Here is a 27,142-nt window from a genome sequence, read left to right as displayed (position 1 = left end):
GAGCTTGGCTGTCGAAACCCAGTGGGTGTGTGGGCCTTCAAGACCAGGAGTATGAACACTTGTTCTAGATCAGCAGTTTCCAACACTGATCCTGAGGAACTGCTGTGTCTACTGGGTTTTGTCCAAACTGGGCCCTTAAATACCAGTTCTAACTGGTTAGACCATTTCAGTCAAACTGATTTGATTGTTTAGACTTTTTTTTAGCTAAAAAGTCTTGATTAAAAAAACAGCAACAACTAACTAAAGTGTATTGTTTCCAGCATCTGCAGCATACAGAACTTTATGCAGTCTCTCCACGATGTGATAAAGAACTTGCCCCCTTACATCTGACTGAAATTCACAAAGTTTGTGAACAGACACAAGTGGGAATGATACTGTATCTCACACACAGAGAGTGAGTGTTTTTCCTTTTGCATCCACCTAGTCATGTTACATTTAACAAACTTGAATAAAGACAGTTTTGAAACTCACGAATTAGTACAGGGTTGAGACCAAATACAAATTCTCTCAAACCTTTTAAGAATTGAAAGCAAATTTCAACATGCTGTATGACTCAAATAGGAAATTGAGATCAATTAGTTTGTGAGGAAGTCTGTAGGGGTTCTATTAGAACCACGATTAAGAACCCTTGTCCTAGACTACATCTTTACAAACAGTAAGGACATGTTTTGCCAGCAGCCATATCACTCTGCACCTCACAAATGGCAGCCCACTGAGCCTGGCCAGTACCTGGATGGGAGACCTCCTGGGAAAAACTAGGGTTGCTGCTGGTAGAGGTATTAGATGGGCCAGTAGGAGATGCTCACCCTGTGGTCTGTGTGGGTTCTAATGCCCCAGTATAGTGACGGAGATACTATACTGTAAAAAGGCTGAGACATAAAACCGAGTTCCTGAATTTCTGTGGTCATTAAAAATCCCGGGGCGTTTCTTGAAAAGAGTAGGTGTGTTTACCCTGGTTTCCTGTCTAAATTTCTCTTTGGTCTTTACCAGTCATAGCCACGTCATTGGCTCCATCACTCTGTTCTCGTCCCCACTAATAGCTGATGTATGGTGAGTGTACTGGCGCACTATGGCTGCTGCCGCATTATCCAGGTGGATACTGGACATTGGTAGTGGGGGGGAATCTCTATTACCTGTACAGCGCTTTGATTGGAGTGTCCAGAAAAGCGCTAAGTGTAAGGAATTATTATGATTAAATAGTCACGTTTCCCCTGATCACATCAACAAAAAAGTCAAATAATTTAATATAGGAAATCTGTTTCTCTTAATCATTCCTCGGTCATCCACGTCTGTCAACACTGTTAAAATGCTTCAAGAAATGCTTAGCAACTTTTTATATAGACTGACAGAAATATGCACAAGCGCTCAGAACGTGAAAATAAACCAACCAGATTCTTGAAATTAAGCAGTGAAATACTAGCGCATGAGTCAAATGTCAAGACTTGTCAGACAAATCTAAATGTGAGCTGAAACCCTCGGTTTTCTAAATCAGTGATAAAGAAAACAGATGACTGATGTACATAAAGGAAAAAAAATATTCCCGAGAAGAGAAAATATTTCTTTAGGGAGTTGGTTGATATAATAAATCTAACATGTTTGACAGTGTACAGTGGTCGCATATATGAGACAGGATACCGGAGGTACTGGACCTTCCATCTTCAAAAATAGAAATAATTAATCTATTAAATCTAATACATTTGCATTTATAAATATACGTTTTCTTATAATTCTGGATACAATTAAATGTGTTTTACGATGTAAAAGCAACATTGTCTCGTAATAATGATTTTATTTTGATGACGCTAATATGTTGCCATAGTGAAAAGACAGGTTCCTATTACTGGGCTCAGTGCAGAAAGGAGCCGGAGTTTCTTTGTAATCACGTGAGTGAGTTGCTCGCCGGGTCACATGGCTGAGAGTCATTTAGCTCCTCGCTTGCACGGTCAGGGAGGCAGTGCTGGAAAGTGCAAATCATTAAAAGATCAACAGTCCATATTCGGGGCGCACTACGATGCCGTGTTTATTTTATTTTCGCTGAACGTGGTGATTCTCTAAGCGGTTAATGGAAGGACGACTCAGCCCATTACACGATAAGGAATATAATACATCGCATCACACATCCCTTCTCGATACAGAGTGTCCTCACCGAGGTAAGGCATTTAACACAGCGGTACTGTTGTTGCTTCTCGGCACTTACTGTATGTCTAAGATTCTTCTGCGCCGACTTTAGATCAGGCTGAGTAGAGGCTGCGCTGAAAAACTATTTGATTTGGTTTCGTAGCCTATTGGGTTTGTATAAGTAACTAAAAATAAGATATGCATCGTAATTTGTTTTAAACAGTGTCTCATTTTTCATCTTCAAAGATGGGAGATCAAACTAATTAAAAACGGCGTGGCTTTGATTCGTGCGTTCCACCACAGGGAGATTTGGCATCTAGCAGCTAGCCTGCAAGTCTGCTGCCAGTGCCAGCTCATCGCGGATAGCTGTAATGTTCCAGATGCACTGAGAAATGCAGACCGTTGGTTGCCTTTCGGAATGGAAGAAGTAGCACAGATGTAAGGCAGTACTGTTGACAGCTTCCATTAGACATACTGTAGACCTGACCGGAGAGACTACACTCTACAAACAAGGAGAACCCTGTGATTTTGTACAAGAATAAAAACAAAAGTTATTTTCGCGTTTCCGGGTGCCGGTGATTTAACGCGTTCTCAAACACAGAAGGTACAGTGCTGTGTGTGTTGGAGGGCAGCTGAAAATGGTAATATCATACTGTAAATCGTTTTGGGGGGTACTCTCTGATCTAGCTGCAGCAGTACACGTGACGTGGCCAGGAGAAATGTTTTGGTCTCTGTTTTTCAGTTTGGCGGAAAAGCAACAATGGAGATTATATTTAAATTCATTAGAAAGGTGTATAATATTGAATGAAAATATATAAATTTCTGACAGCAAGAAAAGTATGTCGTATCAAAACATTTTCTAAAAAGAAATAGCATTTGTTTGGGTTGCTATGGCTTTGCACTGGTTCAAACTGGAGAATGGACACTGAACCCATCGCTAAGCTGCTGTTTACGGACGCTGCACTTCTCTATCTTGAGAAATGTTGAAGTTGTGTTAATGCAGTGCACCGTTAGAGCACATTGTTACAGTGTACACGACTTCAGAGACTTGTTTGGAGGGTAACAGGAATGATAAGAGAGAAAAAAAAACAACAACGGTGCAAATAATCCAATATTCCAATACCATGAAATGGCCTGTGAATAGTAATTGTAATGTTTTTCACAAAACAGGTCATTGAGCATTCCCTGGTGTTAAGGGTTACCTGGACTAATCCAGCTGACCTTACCTGAGCCACAGGAAACAGCCTGCTCAACCTGAAGGAGAGGTATTCATTCACCCTCATTTCCAAGAAAAACAGAACTCGCAAGAGCTTTTTTTTTTTCAAGTATACATTTTGTGAAATAATTTATCTTATACAAAGTGGGACTTTTTGACGTAGGAGTCTACTAAATTATGTACAGTCTACAGTACTACAATACTGCTTCTCTCTGGTTTTCCTCGAGACACAGGAAGTGATTAAAAACACATTCGTGTACAAGTGTGAGGCAGCCTTTGTTTGAGACTAACACAAGTACAGGATTTCTGGAATATGAATGTAGGTTATGGTAAGCAGAATATTTCTGGTCTCTTAGCTGATTTAAGTCATTGTTTTTTTTAAATTATACCAAGGGTTATCTAGAAAGAGTAACTCATTTGTCTAATGCTTTTTTGTGTGAAGGTCTACCAAACATAACTGTTTCTTCTGACTGAAAGATCACTCTTTTAGTACTGTACATGACAATACACCCAGTGAGGAAGTTACCTGCTCCTCTGCCTTCCGGTCTGTGGGCTAGGCAATGAGAAATGGTTGAAAAGAGGAAGTCCTCTCGCAGTTTTAAGCATATTAAATGTTTTGAAAAGACAGTGCAGTAATGCATGCTTTACACTTTTTAAAAGCCTCAAGTGTTCCTTGAAATGATTACTGGACTGAAAAGCTTGCAGTTATTTCCAAAGAAAAGTGTGCATTTATTTAATCTTATAAGATTCACCATTATAACAAAATAATACACTTAATTTACAATTGCTTTAAAAAAAATTCAGTGCTGTACAGATGTATGGGCATAGAATGCATACAGTAAATAACGTTAAAATAAACATTAAGCAATTACAATTTGACTATACAGTATTTTGAATTATATAATATAATTACATTAAGCATAAATGCTTATTGAAACTCTAGGGCTTGTACTAGGCCTGTATAATAGCCGGAGCAAGGACATACACTTTTTTAAGAAGACATACTTTGGTTAACCAGACACTAATCACAAAACTCTTCTTTATGTTAAGTTAGGTCTCTGGTAGTCCCTTTTTTTCTGGCTGCAGTCAAGCTTGAAACAGATGTTGAATTTCCTAAGCTGCAGCAGGACCACAGGGTCACATAAAGATTGCAACATAATAGTCACGAAAACAGATATTGTGTTGAGGCTGCAGTTGGGTAACCTTCTGGATCATTTTTAACCAAGGATACTGAGATTTTATTTTCTCATGGTCTGTTTGTAAACCAGCGCTCTATTGCTGTTATTTAACGTTACACTCATTAAGAAGCTTTCGTTTTCTGATAATTACTTGCATTTAAAAATATTAGTTTGTAGATTATTAAACCAGATTTCAACATGTACCTTTATCACCTTCTAGCCTGATCTCATCAGCTCTCAGAAGGTAAGTGAGGTTGTGTCTGGTCAGTACTGGAATGGGAGACTTTCAAGGAAAACCAGGTACTGTTGTTAGTGGTCTTGGTGGACCAGGAGATGTCACTCTTCTACCTGGACTAAAATGTCCAAACTAAAGGATCATAGCAACTGTACACTGTGCTGATAGAGGCACCACTTTCTGGATGAGCTATTAAGCTATTAAGAAAGGTCTTGAGTATTCAGTGCGTTCAGAACAGTAAGGATGTTAATCCTGGTATTTGGGCCTAATTTCTAGTGTAGATTTGCACAATCTATTTGTTGAAGCATGTTGTTAAACCCACCTGATAAATTGTATGTCTTTTCAAGTCTCGACTGCAGATTCTGCGACTTCGTGCAGGGGAGAACAAGGTAGTGCCCAGCTTAGAGTCTTTTGTGTTTTAACTTGCGATGGTTCACACAACCGCGCCCTGGAGGTTTGGTGGCGATTGGTGGATAGCCACGTCCCTCAACGACAGGGCTGTACAGTGACAACACTCTGCCTGCTGAGTGGCTGAGAGAGCCCTGACCGATTAATTACACCCTACCCTTGAGCCACTTGGAACCAGCATCCCAGAATAGTGAGAGAGCACACTGATCTGTATATAGTGGCAACCTACAGCAGGTGGTGGAAGAGACGCTTAACCGAGCACCTGACTACTTGGCCATTAAAGCTTCAGTGGCATTTAGGAATGGAAAGCATAGGGCTGTTAACCCTGGTATCCTGGCTAGACTCCACTCCACAAGCTGATCTCCCAAATGTTCCCCCTTATTAAACTAGTGTGAAATTTTAAACTTTTGTCCCTGATCAGTTATGTAGTGTGTCACCCAGGCAGTTCAGTGGTGGATGAAGTGCGTCCGGCTTCTATAGATAAAGTGTTGGTACCCTTGAATATGAGTAAGAATTTGGCTTCATATTTATGACTGACTGTCTCTATTTCCTTTCTCTTAGAGTTGGGAGTTGTTTGTACACAGGAAATGGGGTGAACACCTTAGAATATTCAAGTCGGTCATCTGATACATCATTCTTCTCACTTACAACCCGTTTAGTGTACTTGTGGTTTTCGTTTCTCATTTCCTGGTTCGTGTATTCTTTATAGCTGCATCTCCATAAGCCATCGTAAATCCACTGACAATTAAGTGTTCCTGCTGAATAAAACGAAATAAAAGCCACTAAATGTCTCTTGTAAAAATGCAGAAGAAATCACAGCGACACAGGGAAGTATCTACTCTTAAGTGAAGTAGCCCTGAAGTAGTTCTCCATGGCAAATAATGGTTTAAGCAAAGCAAGACCAACTAAAAACGCCACAATATGAAACTAAGTTGTAAGAAATTAGAAAAATCCTAATCCAATTCGTTTTATGTAGCACTGTTGCATTTTACGGTGCTGTGTTCTATGCACAGCTGTGCAGAAGTCTTAGACACAGTTAGCCATTGCTGTGTATTGAATGTTTTGAACCTCAACAGTTTACTTAATTAAATTATTTCACTTTACTAGTTTTCTAGACATGTATGGTAGATTTCAGTGTGGGTGTTATTGCTTTGATTATAGCAACAAATGCGCAACTGAAAAAAGTAGTCCAGGTAAAGCCTACTGTGTGTGGCTTAAAACAGGTCAGCAGTTCAAACACAAAGTGACTAAATTGAGCTTTAAAGTTCTGGCCTTTTAATTGCAAAGCGTGCTGGGATATGCTGCTGTGGCCTTGTGACGGTGGTTTGTGTGTGAGAGAGTGTCAGATATCCAGGGAAACTTAAGAAATTCTAGCCCTGTGAAAGCCTAGTGAAGCACGAGATAACAACAGTAGTACTCTTAGTTATTTGATACCTGACAGTTTTGTAAAGAAGTGAAATAGCCTTGAAAAAACTTTTAACCGGGAAGTAACCCAAGAATATTGTCAATAAAGAAGGTCTTAAAATCTTTATTGAACCATCATACAAAGAAGGCATAAAGAATTAGAATACTAATTATTTTGATGTTTTAATGTGTTTTTACAGTTGTAGTCCATTTGTAAAGTAGTTTACTTCACAGCAGTTGATTCATCTTTATGAACAGTTGAAGAGTATCAGTTCCAAAGGGTAACTAAATTATTTGAGTGACTGTATAACAGATGTACTGTATATCAGACACACAGCTCCTTTTGTTTGTTGAGTAGAATAACTAGTTAGTACTTGAAGAGCTTCATTGTACAGGAATCTGTGTTTCTTTTTTGAAACGGGAATCTTCTGTTTCTTTACTTAAGTGGAACTTGCAGGGATAGCCATGAAATGTTTATTGGGTCTTTGTGTTTGTTTAGTTAATTTGTCCACCCATAATGCGCACACATGAGCTTACATAACATTGGAGGACTCTGGACACGGTGTCCTATTGCTATAATTGTACTTATGTGTGCTGAAATATTTACTCAGAAAGAACAGGGGATTAACTGTAAACATAAATAGGTCAGGTCCATTTTTTCAACATGTAAACAAAGAGAAATAGCGTGAAGGTTATAGCTTAGTTTGTTCTGAGTTGATGTTATTGCAGGAGTTTTTCACAAGCAATGATATCACTTACATTTCTGTAAGCATAATATTTTCCCACTCAAGGTTAAAGGTATGAAATTGATCAGGATTGTAAAAGCTTCCGGGAGACTGTCACAGTGAAAAGTTGCTCTGGAAGATCACATGGATTGGCTACCATATTGAATATTTGAAAAAAAAATATTAAGGGATTTTGAAAATTGTTAGGCTCTGAAACCAAACATCAGCGAGGTCTGAAACATGATTGTGTTATTTCATGTTCATGGTAAAATTTGTTTATAGCAAGGTGATTGACCACATGGTTTGTCTGACATCTTGGATTTGAAAAAAAAAACTTGAACAGTGTCATTCTAAACTAATGAAGCCAAACAAAGCAAATAATGGCACTTACGGTATAAAGTAGGTCAAGAACCGTGGCAAGTTCCTATCTTAAAAACAGTAGCCATTAGCCAATTTCAAAGTTGTTATTTTTTTGCCTACAGTGCATTATATTATATTATAACTATGAGCTCACGCGTGGGTCTACCCATTGGTCTGGTCACGTGGTATGGCTCTATTTTGTGGGTTTTCAGGAATGTCTCATACTTTTCAAAGATCTTCTTCTAAACTGGTGGTAGTTTAGATTGGTATATGTTTGGTCCACAGTGTTACCTCAAATCTACGATTCATACTTATTCAAGACAGTTGGATTGGTTGTATAATTTGGCTGGGATATTGGATTAGTCAAAAACATTCAAACATTTTCTCTTTTTTTTCCTTCCTTGATAGGTACTGAATTTTGTATACAAAGATAAGAACAGATGTTTTCTCCAGAATGTTTCAAATAAGTTGCTGTTTTAAAAATATGACTGCCATGAGCCAGTCAAAGTCTTGGTGTGTTTAATATATTTCTTTACACAAGCAGCACATTACATCCATAGTAGAAGGTTATAGGCCTGTGAAGAATGACAGGTGAATATCCCACAACTGAATAAAAAAATAAAGCCATATAAGATCTACAGTATGACCAGTCTCTGTGGCCAGCTAAAAAACATCTATTATCATGTTGAGTGCAGAAAGGGTCATAAAAGTTATGAAGTACAAATATGAATATTTGTGTAGTCTAGCAAAATTGTATCGTGCCCATGACCTTTACCTTTTCCTAAATGAAAAATCTTCATATAACTTCCTTAGAGGGTGCAAAGTGCAAATCATATAGAAAACCATATATACAGTGCCTTGCGAAAGTATTCGGCCCCCTTGAACTTTTCAACCTTTTGCCACATTTCAGGCTTCAAACATAAAGATATAAATTTTTTATTTTATGTGAAGAATCACCAACAAGTGGGACACAATTGTGAAGTGGAACGAAATCTATTGGATTTTTGAAACTTTTTTAACTAATAAAAAAATGAAAAGTGGGGCGTGCAAAATTATTCGGCCCCTTTACTTTCAGTGCAGCAAACTCACTCCAGAAGTTCAGCGAGGATCTCTGAATGATCCAATGTTGTCCTAAATGACTGATGGTGATAAATAGAATCCACCTGTGTGTAATCAAGTCTCTGTATAAATGCACCTGCTCTGTGATAGTCTCAAGGTTCTGTTGAAAGCGCAGAGAGCATCATGAAGACCAAGGAACACACCAGGCAGGTCCGTAATACTGTTGTGGAGAAGTTTAAAGCCGGATTTGGATACAAAAAGATTTCCCAAGCTTCAAACATCCCAAGGAGCACTGTCCAAGCGATCATCTTGAAATGGAAGGAGTATCAGACCACTGCAAATCTACCAAGACCTGGCCGTCCCTCTAAACTTTCAGCTCAGACAAGGAGAAGACTGATCAGAGATGCAGCCAAGAGGCCCATGATCACTCTGGATGAACTGCAGAGAACTACAGCTGAGGTGGGAGAGTCTGTCCATAGGACAACAATCAGTCTTACACTGCACAAATCTGGCCTTTATGGAAGAGTGGCAAGAAGAAAGCCATTTCTCAAAGATATCCATAAAAAGTCTCGTCTAAAGTTTGCCACAAGCCACCTGGGAGACACCCCAAACATGTGGAAGAAGGTGCTCTGGTCAGATGAAACCAAAATCGAACTTTTTGGCCACAATGCAAAACGATATGTTTGGCGTAAAAGCAACACAGCTCATCACCCTCAACACACCATCCCCACTGTCAAACATGGTGGTGGCAGCATCATGGTTTGGGCCTGCTTTTCTTCAGCAGGGACAGGGAAGATGGTTAAAATTGAGGGGAAGATGGATGCAGCCAAATACAGGACCATTCTGGATGAAAACCTGTTGGAGTCTGCAAAAGACCTGAAACTGGGACGGAGATTTATCTTCCAACAAGACAATGATCCCAAACATACAGCAAAATCTACAAAGGAATGGTTCACAAATAAACGTATCCAGGTGTTTGAATGGCCAAGTCAAAGTCCAGACCTGAATCCAATCGAGAATCTGTGGAAAGAGCTGAAAACTGCTGTTCACAAACACTCTCCATCCAACCTCACTGAGCTCGAGCTGTTTTGCAAGGAAGAATGGGCAAGAATTTCAGTCTCTCGATGTGCAAAACTGATAGAGACATACCCCAAGCGACTTGCAGCTGTAATCGCAGCAAAAGGTGGCTCTACAAAGTATTAACGCAAGGGGGCCGAATAATTTTGCACGCCCCACTTTTCATTTTTTTATTAGTTAAAAAAGTTTCAAAAATCCAATAGATTTCGTTCCACTTCACAATTGTGTCCCACTTGTTGGTGATTCTTCACATAAAATAAAAAATTTATATCTTTATGTTTGAAGCCTGAAATGTGGCAAAAGGTTGAAAAGTTCAAGGGGGCCGAATACTTTCGCAAGGCACTGTATATCCAAAATATCCTTATTCATGACTTTATAGCTTTCTTAAAGGTCACATGCAAACTGTGTTCTAAAAAAGGGGATCGGCCTGATCACCTATTGCACGATGGACATGTGTATAGAAATAGAAGTCACAGGTATTCCATGAACGTGCAGGTCGACTGTGATGCTTAGCCGAAAATAATAGTTTGTGACAGATACCCTGGTTCTGTTCACAGCAGCTTATCTTTCAGAAAAGGCTGCTTCTACCAGAAAATGAGCAGTATGGACTATAGAGATGCCTGTTTGCTTGGTAATGGATTCAGCAGAATTTTACATAATGTTCAACTTATTTATACTTAAACATCAACGATATTATGTTGTATAATTTTCATTTTTTTGTATGGTGACACTGGTCACCACCAGCAACTGTGGATCCTGACATCTGTAATAAACCTAAACTCACCTACACGGCACACCCGTGATAAATCGGACCCCCTTCTGATTCCCAACTGGGGGTATACGTACTCCAGGGGGTATGTGAGCAGAGAGTACGTGGGAACATTATGAATTAAATTTAATCCACAGAAATGACTAAATAAATAAAATAAATAGAAATTTATTTTTAAAAATGTCAAATACTGTTTCACTTTTGATCAACATAATTGTGATTAGGAACAAAATAAAAGTAGAAATAGATGAAATTATTGATGTCTAGCGTAGCATATTTATCACAATAATCATCCCCGCGTTATTGCACGGTATGGCATCATGTTTTGCACATACAGTATTACACAGAACCCAACTTTAATTTGATATTACTGTAATATGTCAGGATATTACATGCCAAAGAGATATGTTCTACAAAAAATGAAAATACAGGGTATTTCTCTGGCAAGCAGTCTGAGAGGATGATGAACCATAAAATGCGTCTCTAGCTTTTGCGACCTTTTGCACTGGTAAGATTAAGGACTGTGTCAGGAAATGAACAGTAGCACTGCAAGCTATACAGAGGAGGACAGCAGCACCCATGAGGACACCTCACTCTCAAAGTCAAGCTGGACCTGGGTGAGTCAGGAAAATATAGATCTGTTTTAGTGGGTGTCCAGCTGGGCTCCTTTCCCCACAGAGCTTCTGCTTTGTTCCCTGGTTCTCCTTTCTTTTTCAGTTTCTCTTTTTTAAAGAAACAAAACAATCTTTGAACGTTGCTGTTACTTGTACGGTTGTGAGAATGTTAAAGAAAAATTCCTCTCGTTGTCTTCTGTTCAATAAAAAAGCTTCAGTTCCTTCAGCCTGTCTGTGCAAGATGTTTCCATAAGCCCCAGAATGCATCTCTTCTGTGGACAGATAGTTTAAAAACTTGAAATGAGGCCTTACTTGTGCATTATACAATTTTAACATAACATGTGTTGTTTGAAAATCTGCTCTTTTTACTTGATATCCTAGCCTTTTGATTGTCTTTTTAAGTATTTCCCCACATTGTCTGGAACAGTGATTCCCAACCGGGGGTACTCATACCCCAGGGGGTACGTGAGCAGTTACAGTACCAGGGGGTATGTGGGAAAAATATATCAAATACTGTTTCACTTTCAATCAACATAATTGTGATTAGAAACAAAATAAAAGTAGAAATAGGTGAAATCGGTGAGATGTTGATGTCTAGAGTAGCTTATTTATCACAATAATCATCCCTGCGTTATTGCACGGCCTGCGCCTCATCTAGTTTCCCACCTGCCTGTGTCAGTTGTAACGCCACTTCTTATGATTGAGAGAAGCGTGAAAGCTAGCGAGCAAAAGTAGAGATAAGTGGCTGAAACGTCTGGCTACTGACACTCCAAGTGGCAGTAACAGTACAAATTCAAACTTAGGTGAACCTGCCGGAAAAAAAGAAAAAGGAGACAAAGACTAAACATCGCCAGTTCCAAGATCAGTATGTTTTGTATGGTTTTACACGTACAGTTGCGGACCCACCGTGGTGAAGTGCTATCCAACAATTCCATGAAGCCAGCCCATCTACAGCAGCACCTGAGCACCAAACACCCCTCCTACTGTACGTTGGTAAGACTGATGCATTTTTCCAACGAAAATGGTCTGAATTCAAAGCAAACTGAAGAAAGCCACAAGCGTGTCAGCCGAAGCACTGGATGCTTCTTTTGCTGGATCACTACTTGTGGCTAAGTCACAGAAGCCTCATTCCATCGCCGAGGAACTCATTCTCCCTGCAGGCATAATTTTGGTGGAAACGATGGTTGAAAAGAAAGCAGTTCGATGACATGTCCCTTCATATTGTTGGCCAAGTGGTGGATAAACTGAAACAAGCAGGTCAGTTCGTGTTGCAGTTGGACGAATCAACAGACATTAGCGGGGAGGCACAGCTGATTGCCTTTGTGTGTGACAAAGAAGAGTCTGACATAAAGGAGCACATTGTGTTGTGCAAGAAGCTTACAGGGAAGACTGCCGGTGCTGACATTTTTCAAGTGATAGACAATTTTTTTCAAGGACAACGATCTGGATTGGAAATCGTGCTGTCGTGTATGTACTGACAGGGCAGCATCGATGACCGGGAGAGCGCATAGGCTGCGCGGGCTTGTCAAGAAGGTTAACCCCCGACATAGAGTGGACGCACTGCATTATTCATCGGGAGGCGTTGGACAGTAAGAGAATGAGCCCGAAGTTAATTGCTGTTTTGAACGATGCAGTTAAATTGATCAACTTCATCCAGTCCAGGCCTGTGAATCACAGATTGTTTCAAAGTCTTTGTCAAGACATTGGATTAGACCATGAGCAGCTACTGCTTGATACTGATGTCTGGTGGTTGTCCCGTGGCAAAACACTAGTGAGACTGTTTGAACTTCGCATCGAGGTATGTGCTTTTCTGAAGGAGCACCTGCACCCCCTTGCTACTCTGTTTGAGGATCCCGAGTGGGTTGTGCATCTGACATATCTTGCTTATGTGTTCAGCAAACTGAATGAACTCAACTCATCACTACAAGGTAAAGACACACACATCCTGAACATGTACAGTATGACAAGGTGAATGGATTCATAAGGAAGGTCAAACTATGGGAGAGGAAATGTGAGGATGCAGATGTGAGCTGTTTCCCACCGCCTGATGCCCACCATACCACCACTGACACAGACAGAGCTGCTGTAGTGAAAAGTTTGAAAGCACATGTGTCCAAACTCAACAGTGAGTTGAACTCATATTTCAGTGACATTGAAACCAGGTCTGCTAAACTAGACTTGGTCAGGAACCCTTTCAGTGTGACTGAGAGCAGTAGCAGCCTTCCTGCCAGACATCTGTTGGATGTGTCCTCAGACCATGGGCTGAAGATGAAACATGCAGACAAGACCCTGACACAGTTCTGGTGTGATGTGGAATAGGAATACCCTGAGTTGGAAGAAATATGCACTTAACGAGCTTTTACCTTTTTGGTCTACCTACGTGTGTAGTGACTTTCTCAGCTTTGACCCAGATCAAAACCACGCAGAGGAACAGACTCAATGTGGAGAACTGCCTGATTACGGCCATGGCCACACTGCCCCCAGAAATGTCAAAACTTTTGAAAGACAAACAAGCTCAGGTGTCTCATTACAGGGAGATGAATCTGCTTGATGAGTCTGACTCGGTTGAATGTGAATCATTATGATAATATCCAGTTTAATATTATTAATAATGTTTAATAATATCAGTTTAAATGAACAAATTTAGGATCATACTGGTTTAGTGTGGATGAGGGGGTACTTGAACCATATTGAAAGGGCTGTGGGAGTACATAAGACAGAAAGGGTTGGGAACCACTGACCTAGGGAATATCCGTGTCGGTAGACTACGGTTTTTACTTTTACTTATTAAAACCCATTACCTTCATTAAGTAGTCTTTTATGTCAAACACGGTTCAACCGCATTTTAAACAAACGTTGTGTGGCTTTTTTGCACAACTACTGGCTTTTTTGTCAAATATGGTACTGTGCACTAAGCATCACTGATTTGTTTACAGCTTTTCAGTTAAGGTAATGTCCATACCAGAGCCATTTTAGTTAAACCTAAGAGTTAAATGAATGAATATACAGTAGGTGCCCAATATTTTTATTTATATTTCGTATAAAATGCATTCAAATGTAAGGTATGACCATCAGTATAGTAACTAAGTAGTTCAATGTATCAATATACAGTAGTACCTATAAATACTTATACATCATACTGAGCACCACTTAATTGCTGAAAGTAACCCTGTTGCCCGTACTGCATTTTCGTCACATTTGTGGACCTTATTTGTAATAATAAACTTTTTTATTTAGCATTTTTAAAGGTGGCTTCTCAAGTGCTTTGCAGAATGACAACAACAATAAAAAAATACACAAGATATGCACAATGAGAGGAGACAGTAGATGGGGGTGCTGAATACAGTAGGAGCAGAGTGGTAAAGAACAGAACTAGTTAAGTAAAGGCCCTTCTAAAGAAGAAGGTTTTGAGTCTAGATCTGAAGGAGTTTAGAGAAGGTGAGAGGAGACCAGAATTAGAAGAGCAAAGGTTGTGAGGTAGGGAGTAGGACGATAGTAACTCAGACAGTTAGTGAGGTGCCATGTCTTGCAGAACCTTATAGGTTTAGCATGAGGATTTTGAAGTCAACACGAAACTTGACAGGAAGCCAGTGCAAGGACTCCAGGATAGGAGTAATGTGATCACTTGCGTTAGACCTGGTCAGGATGGGGTAGAGGAAAGTGAAACAGGACAGAAATAAAGTGGTAGGAATGGGATCTAATATAGAGGCGGTGGATTTCATATGCAAAACCAGAATTTGTTCTGAATTGTTCAGAGTATTCTCATTGATCACCTAAGTCAGTCCTGGTTTTCACAAGCTCATACACACAAGCTTTACACTGTTAAATTATTATTTACCCTTGGTGTAAAGATCAAACGTGGTTCAATTTATCAGTTATTTTTTGTGCATGTCTTAGGCAATTTATTTAAAAATCAAGACATTAGAACATTAGACGTTTATTCTGAGTATGTGTTGCCCTGGTACAGTAGTGCAATGGTCAGTATTCCCGCCTCAAAGCACTGGGGTCCTGGGTTCAATTCCAGGTCTGAGGTGCTATCTTCACCTGTCTGTTTTCTTGTATGTCCTCTGGGTGCTCTGGTTTCTATTCACAGTTAAAGATATATCCAAGTCACAGACCAAGATATATTGGTAGTTTAATTGGTTTCTGGGAAAATACAGTGCCTTGCGAAAGTATTCGGCCCCCTTGAACTTTTCAACCTTTTGCCACATTTCAGGCTTCAAACATAAAGATATAAATTTTTTATTTTATGTGAAGAATCACCAACAAGTGGGACACAATTGTGAAGTAGAACGAAATCTATTGGATTTTTGAAACATTTTTAACTAATAAAAAAATGAAAAGTGGGGCGTGCAAAATTATTCGGCCCCCTTGCGTTAATACTTTGTAGAGCCACCTTTTGCTGCGATTACAGCTCCAAGTCGCTTGGGGTATGTCTCTATCAGTTTTGCACATCGAGAGACTGAAATTCTTGCCCATTCTTCCTTGCAAAACAGCTCGAGCTCAGTGAGGTTGGATGGAGAGCGTTTGTGAACAGCAGTTTTCAGCTCTTTCCACAGATTCTCGATTGGATTCAGGTCTGGACTTTGACTTGGCCATTCAAACACCTGGATACGTTTATTTGTGAACCATTCCTTTGTAGATTTTGCTGTATGTTTGGGATCATTGTCTTGTTGGAAGATAAATCTCCGTCCCAGTTTCAGGTCTTTTGCAGACTCCAACAGGTTTTCATCCAGAATGGTCCTGTATTTGGCTGCATCCATCTTCCCCTCAATTTTAACCATCTTCCCTGTCCCTGCTGAAGAAAAGCAGGCCCAAACCATGATGCTGCCACCACCATGTTTGACAGTGGGGATGGTGTGTTGAGGGTGATGAGCTGTGTTGCTTTTACGCCAAACATATCGTTTTGCATTGTGGCCAAAAAGTTCGATTTTGGTTTCATCTGACCAGAGCACCTTCTTCCACATGTTTGGGGTGTCTCCCAGGTGGCTTGTGGCAAACTTTAGACGAGACTTTTTATGGATATCTTTGAGAAATGGCTTTCTTCTTGCCACTCTTCCATAAAGGCCAGATTTGTGCAGTGTAAGACTGATTGTTGTCCTATGGACAGACTCTCCCACCTCAGCTGTAGTTCTCTGCAGTTCATCCAGAGTGATCATGGGCCTCTTGGCTGCATCTCTGATCAGTCTTCTCCTTGTCTGAGCTGAAAGTTTAGAGGGACGGCCAGGTCTTGGTAGATTTGCAGTGGTCTGATACTCCTTCCATTTCAAGATGATCGCTTGCACAGTGCTCCTTGGGATGTTTGAAGCTTGGGAAATGTTTTTGTATCCAAATCCGGCTTTAAACTTCTCCACAACAGTATTACGGACCTGCCTGGTGTGTTCCTTGGTCTTCATGATGCTCTCTGCGCTTTCAACAGAACCTTGAGACTATCACAGAGCAAGTGCATTTATACAGAGACTTGATTACACACAGGTGGATTCTATTTATCACCATCAGTCATTTAGGACAACATTGGATCATTCAGAGATCCTCGCTGAACTTCTGGAGTGAGTTTGCTGCACTGAAAGTAAAGGGGCCGAATACTTTTGCACGCCCCACTTTTCATTTTTTTATTAGTTAAAAAAGTTTCAAAAATCCAATAGATTTCGTTCCACTTCACAATTGTGTCCCACTTGTTGGTGATTCTTCACATAAAATAAAAAATTTATATCTTTATGTTTGAAGCCTGAAATGTGGCAAAAGGTTGAAAAGTTCAAGGGGGCCGAATACTTTCGCAAGGCACTGTAAGTCCTGGTGTGAGTGTTAGAATACCTGTGTCTGTATGTGCCCCGTGATGAACGTGTCCCACCCAGGGTGTATCCTGCCTTGTACCTGTTGCTTGTCAGGTTAGGCTCTGTCTCCACTGCGACCTGTATTGCATAAAGAAGTTAGAAAATAGATGTATGTTTTGCCCTTCATTGATATTTGGCGTTGTTACTGTATGGTAGTGTAACTGTGGTCTGATTCTGTTTATGTTCTCATAGTATAAACTTGTTATAAACAGGCGCTAATGCAATGCCCAAATTTAGCTTCATCTATCACTCAATGAAAAAGAAAGCAAATTGTTAGAAGTTTTTCTTTTCCCAGGTGATTGAGGTCAGTTAAAAAAATACTTAAACAGATTAAATGTTTATTTTTCCAGCAAACTTTTACTTTCTTGTAGCGCATGACCATGGGTTAGAGAATTATTAACTATTAGTGTTATTTCACGAGAAATTGCCGGACCAATAACGCATAACTGGCTACAGTACAAGTTCCAGTCTTTATCAGTAGAGCCTGGCAAGCCCCTTTTCAAGAACCTCTTATCAATCTCGGCACTGACAGCTTTTGGCATATCTCATTGGCTCCCAGGATCATGTTTTGCACATATTACACAGAACCCAACTTTAATTTGATAATATTACTGTAATATGTCAGGATATTACATGCCAAAGAGATATGTTCTACAAAAAATGAAAATACAGGGTATTTCTCTGGCAAGCAGTCTGAGATGATGATGAACCATAAAATGCGTCTCTAGCTTTTGCGACCTTTTGCACTGGTAAGATTATGGACTGTGTCAGAAAATGAACAGTAGCACTGCAAGCTACACAGAGGAGGACAGCAGCACCCATGACGACACCTCACTCTCAAAGTCAAGCTGGACCTGGGTGAGTCGGGAAAATCTGTTTTAGTGGGTGTCCAGCTGGGCTCCTTTCACCACAGAGCTTCTGCTTTGTTCCCAGACTCTCCTTTCTCTTTCAGTTTCTCTTTTTTAAAGAAACGAAACAATCTTTGAACGTTGCTGTTACTTGTACGGTTGTGGGAATGATATTTAGAATTTAAATAGACACCCATTTGTATTACTGTGAGATTAAGGGACTAGTCAGTTTAGGATAGTCAAATGGATATTTGGAAGGCAGATCTCCCTTAACTAACTTGTCTAATAGATACAGAGCATATGATGTGGTTTGTGATGATTTTCAGTAAGCTTTGGGTTAGGTTCATCATAAAACATTAATTGTAACTGCAGGCAATAGCCATTCAAGGTAATGCATGTATATGAGAACTAGTTAATGGACAGACAAAGGAAGCGATAAGGGGTGAATGCTCCAATAGGGTTTATTATAATGGGATGTTAAAGAAAAATTCCCTTTGTTGTCTTCTGTTCAATAATAAAAAAGCTTCGGTTCCTTCACCCTGTCTGTGCAAGATGTTTCCATAAGCCCCAGAATGCATCTCTTCTGTGGACAAAAACTTGAAATGAGGCCTTACTTGTGCATTATACAATTTTCACATAACGTGTTGTTTGAACATCTGTTCTTTTTACTTGATATCCTAGCCTTTTGTTTGTCTTCTTAAGTATTTCCCCACATTGTCTAGAAGATGTAAATGATGTGTCAACATAAGCATAAGTCATTTTCATAAATAACTTCTTATAGCTCAGCTTTCCCCTTTTTTTTAATAACCTGCATGCAAAACCCTACACTTTTATACATTTAAATGCCATCTGTCAGTTGTAGGTCCAGTTGTGAATTTGACCAAAGTCTTCTTCAATTTCATTTGCAAACTGCAAACTTGACTAAAAACTATTCCTGAATCTAGAAGATGATTGGTTTATAATAAGAAGAGCATTTGATCTAGTACAGATTCATGTGACGGCAGCTATATCATCTTGCAATTCATAACTGGGAACCAATTGAACCTAAGCAGGTGTGATTCTGGTCAGAACCTAGAATCCAGGTGTTGGAAGGCCTCCTGGGAAAAACTATGGTTGCTGTTGGAAGAGGTGTTGTTGGGGCAAGTAGGGGACACTAACTCTGTGGTCTGTGTGGGTCCTAATGTCCCAGTTTCACAATAGGGACACTTTACTGTGAAAAGGCACCATCTTTTGGATAAGACATTAAACCTGACTCTCCTGACTCTCTGTGGTCATTAAAAATCCCAGGGCCTTTCTCGAAAAGAGTAGGGGTGTAACCCCGGCGTCCTGGCCAAATTTCTCATTGGCCTTTACCAATCATGGCCTCTTAAAAATCCCTGTCTCTGAATTGGCTTCATCACTCTTTTCTCCTCCCCACTGATAGCTGATAGTGTGGTGAGCTGGCGCACTATAAGATAATAAGATCACTTTATTAGCCACAAACATACAATTTCTTGCAGGAATTCGTCTTTTCTCATGAGACACACAGGCACACAGGCACACAGACAAGGAGAGAAGCTTAGGGTCAGAGCGCGGGGTCAGCCATTGTACAGCACCCCTGGAGCAGCTGGGGTTAAGGGCCTTGCTCGGGCCCAACGGAGTAGGATTCCTCTGCCGGCCACGGGATTTGAACCGGCAACCTTCCAGCCACAGGCGCAGATCCTAAGCCACAGAGCCACCGCTCCTTTCCAGCCTATGGCTGCCGTTGCATCATCCAGTTGGCTGCTGCGCATGGAGGGAAGTTGCCATTACCAGTAAAGTGCTTTGAGTGGAGTGTCCAGAAAAGCCCTATAAAAATTGAAGGAATTATTTGTTGCTTTTTAAACGGGGTCGTTGTTTACACAGGTGGTTGTGAGTCTCTGGATCAAACAAACTGCTCAGTCATGTCTTTGAAGGTAATACTCCTCTTTTCATTAAGAAAGGCTGGATGAGATCCTCAGATTAATTAGTTAATAAAAGCCACACATGTCTTTCTCTCATTTGTGAGCTTTCTTATCTTCTTAAAAAGAAGCTACTTTAAAATGGGTAAAAGACAAAACAATACACTTCTTTCATTTTGATTAGTGGACTGTTTAATTTTTTATTGACTTGACTTTGACCATCTCCTCAAAAACTTGGTGAATTTCTGCATTTATTTAGCACAACAAAATAAAGTTCCTAAGAGATACAAAACTCCACATTCTGCCTATAGTTTACATAAATTGATGATGTTATAAGCTTAATGGAACTTTATTTGTGTAGTAGATTTTGTTGTTACAGAAAATGGAGCAATATGATTTTAATTTTGATATTACATATGAAGTTAGGTAAAGTGTGCCACTACTTGTTAGTTATATGTTGCACTACCTATTCCATTTAAATAGGTTTCTATTATTTGGTATTCTCCACATATATACTGTACTACAAAATGTGACAAACCCAAGCCAACCAAATCTACCTAATTACAGCCATAGAATTTATATAAAGTCAGATTCTCCAGAAATAAATTTGTCTTTAGAGCAATACTGCTAAAATCTGAGTATGACGTGAATGTACAACAATATTGTTATGACCGTAGAAAATGCTGACAATTTCTCCATGTGACTTTTATAATGCTTTGAATGACAGATGTTTTAAGTGATGAGATGCCTCTTATATCTTTAATTAGGGATATATTAATGATATTTTATTAATATCTTTTGCCAAAAGTTACATTTGTTGTCTCTCATTATAATTGGAAATTCCTAACACATTCCAATCTGGAAACAATTGAAGGATTCGGATTAATCGAATTATTGGTTCTATTAACCAATTGAGAGCTCAGATGGAATAAAACTCATCAGGCAGTAGTGGAACTTGGGTCAGGATTGTAATATTTTCGGAATACGGCCACAGCAGAATTTTCTGTGGCAATTTAAATAATTGCAATCTAAATAATTGGGATGACATTTTGTAAAGATTATAGCTAATGCTGCAAAAAAAACTGCAAGAGTGAATACTGCTTACTAATGTTGAATCTTGCCTATCCAAAGAAAAGCTTGTACCGTTGTGTTGACTTTGATTTGCTGTCCGAATAAGTGTAGGTCAGGGTCAGTCTTGAGTAACAGCACGATGGCAAGATTCTGCTCCTCCAGTATATGACTGGAGAATTTGTAAGACTTTGTAAGCAGGAAAAATGGCACTCTGTATGTTTTCAATTCTAGTAAATATGATCCGAGGGCCTGCATTTCATTGATAGTGATATTTTGGTATTTTAAGCCTATTGGTTGCAATCATTATTTCAGAATTAAAAAAGGCCACACAGGCTTTAGGTTCATGAAATAATTACTAAAGAGAAGTTTCTCATCTCAAGTTTGATCTTTTAAAAACTCCTTTAAGTTCTTAAGCATATTTCGTAAGCATATTAATTCTGTTAACCTTCTTATTGGTCTGAAGGAATCTTTGCACTGGACTGTGACGTAAACTAAACAAACTAAACAGTGAATCTGTTACTTGTAAAATATATAATCTTTGAAAAGCACATGACAGTGTTTTTGTAAAAAGGTCTGATCACTTGTATGTCAAATACCTATAAAGGGTTGCAGGACTAAGCCCTGTCTTACAGTTGTAGTTTACTCATAACAAAGCTCTATTGGAAAGCACCTGCTTATAATCCTTTGCTTAAGAGGCTGATATAAGCAGCGCTCAAAACAGTGATCATTTGACTGATGATAAAAATAGAACATACTTGCGTTTTTATTTTCACATTCCTTCTTTCATAACCAGTGACAGAATTGGAGCCAAAATGTTGTATTTTTATTACGGTCCTCCTCTGAGAATTTATTGCTCTCCATTATAGTATGCATCTAAGAGCCTGTGCCTTCAAGGACGCATAGTTTGTAGAATAGATAAGGCAGATTTTATTCCCCTGATATACATGCCATCTAAAGCGATAAAATGTTATTTGTAGGCCTTCATCTTCTCCTTCCTTGTACAACAATTACATTTAGATTGCTTTCTAAACTGCTGTACTAGGATTCATTTCTTTCTGAAGGTGCTACAAAAATAAGTTTTATAAAGAATGTTGTCTTAAAAGAGAAGCAGGGCTGAATTATACACTTTTTATAACATTTTCTCTGGGTGCTCCAGTTTCCTTCCACACTCCGAAGACATCCTGGAGGGTAAACACCTTCTGGGAAAATTGGCCCTGGTGTGTGTCTGCATTTGATCTGCAATGGACTGGCATCCCATTCAGGGTGTTATCCTGCTCTGTGCCCGTTGCAGCTGCCTTGTGACCCTATATTGAATAAAGTGGTTAGAAGATGGATGAGTGGATCTCAAAATTTCTTTAGCTCACCGTTTCCTTCCATTTCTGCTTTGCAGTAAGCATCAAACCCTGGTGCAGAATCTAGGGGAAGAGATTCTTTTCTAAATGTTCAAAAATCCTTTGGTCTTCAGATGCTTGTGAGCCATGCATTTTTAAAAGCTTTTTACATTTTCAGTCAGCATTTTCAATGGTTGTAATTTCGTGTTTCAGTAGCAGAGTCCAGGACTGAGGTAAAAGCTGCTGAAACAGACAGTTACTGTACTGAATATTACTTTAATTAAAACTGTTTACAAAAATAAGCTGGTAAAGCTATAAAGGAACAAGTAATAGGTTTATTCCATGCTGAAAAAAAGAAGAAAGAGAACACAACGTTTCGGCCGTGGAGCCTTCTTCAGGTGCCACCTGAAGAAGGCTCCACGGCCGAAACGTTGTGTTCTCTTTCTTCTTTTTTTCAGCATGGAATAAACCTATTACTTGTTCCTTTGCAGCCTACGCATGCTGACGCAGCTACCCACCTGGTAAAGCTATATACACTTAACAGGAAAAAAACAGGTAGGAGAATCATTTGAAAGTTTGCTTACCTTTTTCATGCTAGAACATTTTAACAGACATAAGAAAACTCACATACATTTTTAAATGTAAGTTGTTTTCTTTATCTGCCTTAAAAATAGTTACAAAGTAGCAGCAAAGAAGTTGACACACAGTGTACCATGTATGTGTTCATGGCCTTACTTTTACTTATTAATTAGGAGGTATTGTCTAATGAGACAGTGTAATGGATTGTATAGATAATTGTATAGATGGGTGGAACTTGAGTCCTTTCACAGACTGCTGGAGCAGAACATTGTATTGTGCTGTTACAGTGAATACACCTGGAACAATTGTATAGCCCTTCTTATAATATTATTAGATTACTCATGAAAATGTTGCAGAAATACTTGAGCCTTAACTGACATAAATTGTTGCTTAGTACATAGCAACAATTTAAATCAGTGATTTAAAGAACTGTTCTTTCACTAATAGTCTAAAATGCAATGTATGCATCCTCATTCAAAGGTATAACAGATACATTTACTGTGTCAGCTCACTCCAGAATGCAGGTGGACTCTTAAGGAGATATATATCTTAAAAAGTAGCGTGACTGTTGAACCTTTTTAGTAAAGGACACCTACATCATCGTTTTGGCAGATAGCACTGCAGGTGTTCCATTATACCCCATTATCATGGGTGGATGCTGCACATTGGTGGTGGTGGAAGGGAGTCCCCATTACCTGTAAAGCGCTTTGAGTGGAGTGTCCAGAAAAGCGCTATATAAGTGTTAGCAATAATAATAATAATTATTATTATTACTATTATTAGTATTATTATTATTTATTATCATGTATTTTTATTCATGCAAAGACAAAGGTCAATCAATGATCAAAGTAACCAATGAAGGTGCTTTTAAATATGCAAATAAAATATTTATTCACTAGCGTATCAGATAACATACAGTGGTGTGAATTGTGATTTGTACTGCATGTATTGTTTTTGGTTTCCTTTCTCATAAATGTTCCTGTTCTTGAGAAGAAGAGAACATTTTTAGTTTTACTCAGTTGTTGATAGCTGCCTGTTTTCCTGTGGTTTGTCTAGTAAAATTTGGTGCAGAATGATGCAGATATGTTCAAACCTTGTGTGAGAAGTATGCTCAGTCCAGAGTAAGTTTTTTTTCCCTTTTCTTTGAATAAAGCAGCCCTTCAATTTAAGACCAGAAAGTTAAGTTCATTGATGAGATCATAAGCATTTTGGGAAATTGAAAAGCAACCCATTAACAGTGTTGAAAAAGTTACCTTTGGATTTCAGACATACAGTACTGTACTTAGCTCAAAGACTGATGAAAATGAAGAACAAATAGAAAACCGCATAAAACGGCCAGCATCTTTACATTTATTAATCACTCAGAAGTTTTTATTAAATCAATTAAAATCTTCCTTGGAATGGTATTTCTTTAAAAATACTTTTGAGAAAAATAACCAAATTTTAAATGAACCCAGTTAAAGTTGTCCGCTGCTGAAAATTAAATGGATTACAGCTGGGTTGTGTATATATTTCATGCTAATTTCATACATCTTAATTAATATGATGATCTCATGTTTTCATGTTTTCATGTTCAGTGTTGCTTTAATTTTTGTCTTGAGAGTTGTACATGAATGAAGTGTAAAGCATAATTTGGAGAAGCTAGAGGGAGATAATATGCTAGAGATATACAGGGTTTTGCACAGATCTTGGGGGTGGGGGTATTGGTGCAGTATTAAAGACAGTGAGTGGACCAATGTTAATTTAATTCCATATGACTTGTATAGCATTGGTTTGCTGCATATTTAAATTAGCAAGACTTCACTAAAAATGAAGAGTAAAAAAAGCTCTCTGTGTGCTAAAGCTAATACTGTATGCACAGCGGGGAAAATAGTTTGCCTTCAAAGAAAGTAAAAGGTTGCTTAAATGTCATTAATATATGCTTCCTATGAAAGAAGAAATGTTTTTCTTTCATGTTACATTTTTGGAAAAACAGCTGAGGTTTTTAAGGAAAAATTTAACATTAGTAAATGTAGCAACTAAGAAAATATTACTGCAGCTTCTTTCTGGAAATGCAATGAACATAATTCTGTAGCTCATATTTTTAATTGGGGTTGTGCAGCACCATGTAATACAGGATGGTAGAAAAAGGAAAAGCAGAGTGTATCTTGACTCTTAATGTATAAAAAAGAATTTGTTAAATTTAAGCTGCTTTATTGGTCCAATTATTTACATTATTGCCAATATATAATTTGTTTAGTACATATACTGTAAGTATTTACAGTATTAAAAGGTCTACCTTGAGAAACAAGGAAAAATGAAAGAAAGTAAAATATTACACAGTATTTTGCCATAGAATAGCAGAAAGCACAGTACAGCCTCTGCCTCTACTAGCTGGAAGCTGGGGCACAGCCTGTCCTCTCTGGGCAGCCAGGTCTGTCTGCCTCTGTCATCCAGTGTCTGTGGCCAGACTGTGGTACCACTCTGGTTTGTGTTTGAGTGGTGAGGTTGTTCATACCTTTTTATGCTCTCCAAGTTTTTCTTACTTTGTCTTATGCATATAGTCCACACATTTGTGGATATTTTTGTATCAGATTATTTTCTTTGACCATCAATAAATACGGGTTTTATTCCTCTCACATTAGCTCTTTCTGGCTTTGGGCATTTTGTTTATTATACTGTAATACCACAGAGGGAGAAACTGTGCTTCAGTCCCTTCAGGCAACTTTCAGAGACGGCTGGGTCAATAGCCTGAACTTGCACTGAATTGCCACTGATACCTGCACACATGAGTTGTATTAAACTGTATTGGTTGAAACAGATTGCTAAAAAAAGTTTAATTTAATGATCTTGCCATCTAAATGCTGTATCACAGTAACAGTATTTGTTTGATCATAAATCAATTTGAAGTGACAGCTAATGTATTACTTTTTGTTTAAACTACTTTTATCAGTTCAGTTTATAGTCATATGCACAAGTGCAATAAAATCAAGTTTTGCATGATACCTCAGGAGACTTAAAGTTCTTTATTCTTGTGTATGTTTCACATTCTGACCTTTGTTTTTAAATCGTTCACCAACATTATAACAGTTATACCAGTCACCTGAAAAGAAGAATCTCTCTCTTTACAACGTATACATGAAATTCAATAAATATTTAGATTGGTTCATGTCAGGGGCAGGGAATAAACACCCACTTGAAAAAAAGATTGGTTACAGAGTTATTCTTAATAGAGGTGACTTCAATACTTTATAACCACTCTGTCTTTAAGGAGCTTCTGAAAAGGGCTTACAGCATGAGAACGATTCTGTATCACTGACAGCAGTCACGAGCCCACATGTTCATTTTTTTTGTCATGAATTATTTTTGCCATGACAACCACTCTTATTTTCCATTTTGACTTCTCCTCCTGCACTCAAGAGGATGGTGTCAGCAGCATTATGTGGCTTATGCTAAGGGCTGTTTTGCTAAACATTTTTTATTGAGGCATTATCCACATGCTGTATGACTTGTGAATGTGAAAAAGTAAATAAGTAACTATGAATCTTAAACCTAATGAAATGGTTGATGTGATGCAGGTCTTATTTAAGATGTTTTAATACATTTAGAAATTTGTTTCTAGGACTATGTTTCAACCATCTGTTATGTATAAAAAAGCATAATATGAGAAATGTTACATCTGGGAGATGTAGCAATGGAAAATAATTAAACCTTGATTATAGTGACATCAAATCTACAGTGTTTAACATCACTAAACATCACATCAGATCAGTAAAGTATTTGACGTACAGTATGCTAATATTTACCGAAAGCAGCTTGATTATAGTGCAGCTCCAGTACTGCGTTATTAGAAAACTGCTCCACTTATTAGCACTAGCAGTGCATCCTTGATAGATATGGCATTTAAATTGAAGAAAAGATGTAGAGAAAAAATGCATTTAAAAAGAACAGCAGTATCAAAGTGTAATACTTATAATTAAGTACAAAGGATGTTAAAATGTTAATCTACAGTAGATATTTTTAGAACAAATTAATTTCAGGAAGTTCCATAATAGCTTTCTTGTTTGGATAGCTTCAGCCTTGCCTGAGGTTTTTAACCAAGATGACCAAAATCATTCCAGCTGTGATTTGAACCCAGTATGAACTAGAGTTTCAGAGGCTGCAAAGAAATAAGCTCTCAGCTACCCATCTTTAAGCTTTGTTGCGATCTTAATGTAGAACATGCTTGTACAAAAATTTTAAACAATAAATTGTCAGCTGTTTCTTAAAATAAATGTAAGATGTTTTGACTGACCTCTTTTGACTGCTCTCCTTCTTTTACATGCAGACAAAAAAATCACGTTACAGTATGTATTAAAATCTGTATTAGCCTAGATATTTCTAGCAATTGTGTCTATGAACATCAAACCCTTTTTTGT

At 38.6% G+C, this 27,142-nt stretch overlaps 1 protein-coding gene across 4 annotated transcripts in view; it reads left to right on the top strand.

Annotated features, from left to right (window-relative positions):
• Positions 1-1,887: 1,887 nt before the first annotated feature.
• The window catches only part of lpin2 (lipin 2), a 51,817-nt gene continuing 26,562 nt past the window's right edge, over positions 1,888-27,142 (top strand). The window contains exons 1-2 of one of the 4 annotated variants that reach the window (XM_088643448.1): positions 1,888-2,150; positions 3,289-3,383. Coding sequence is in view for 2 of the 4 variants with exons in the window: in XM_088643446.1 (XP_088499572.1) it covers positions 11,083-11,166 (84 nt within the window). In the remaining 2 variants the exon portion in view is untranslated. Of the gene's footprint in view, positions 2,151-3,288; positions 3,384-10,945; positions 11,167-17,546; positions 17,856-27,142 lie in introns of those variants that run through there. The other 3 variants (XM_088643447.1, XM_088643446.1, XM_088643445.1) reach the window with 3 other exon arrangements.

Source organism: Lepisosteus platostomus, chromosome 8 (genome assembly GCF_059453375.1).
Source record: "Lepisosteus platostomus isolate fLepPlt1 chromosome 8, fLepPlt1.hap1, whole genome shotgun sequence".
Taxonomy (NCBI): Eukaryota; Metazoa; Chordata; class Actinopteri; order Semionotiformes; family Lepisosteidae; genus Lepisosteus; species Lepisosteus platostomus.
The sequence above is the reverse complement of the archived record's forward strand: the minus strand, read 5'-3'. Positions and strand labels throughout refer to the sequence as shown.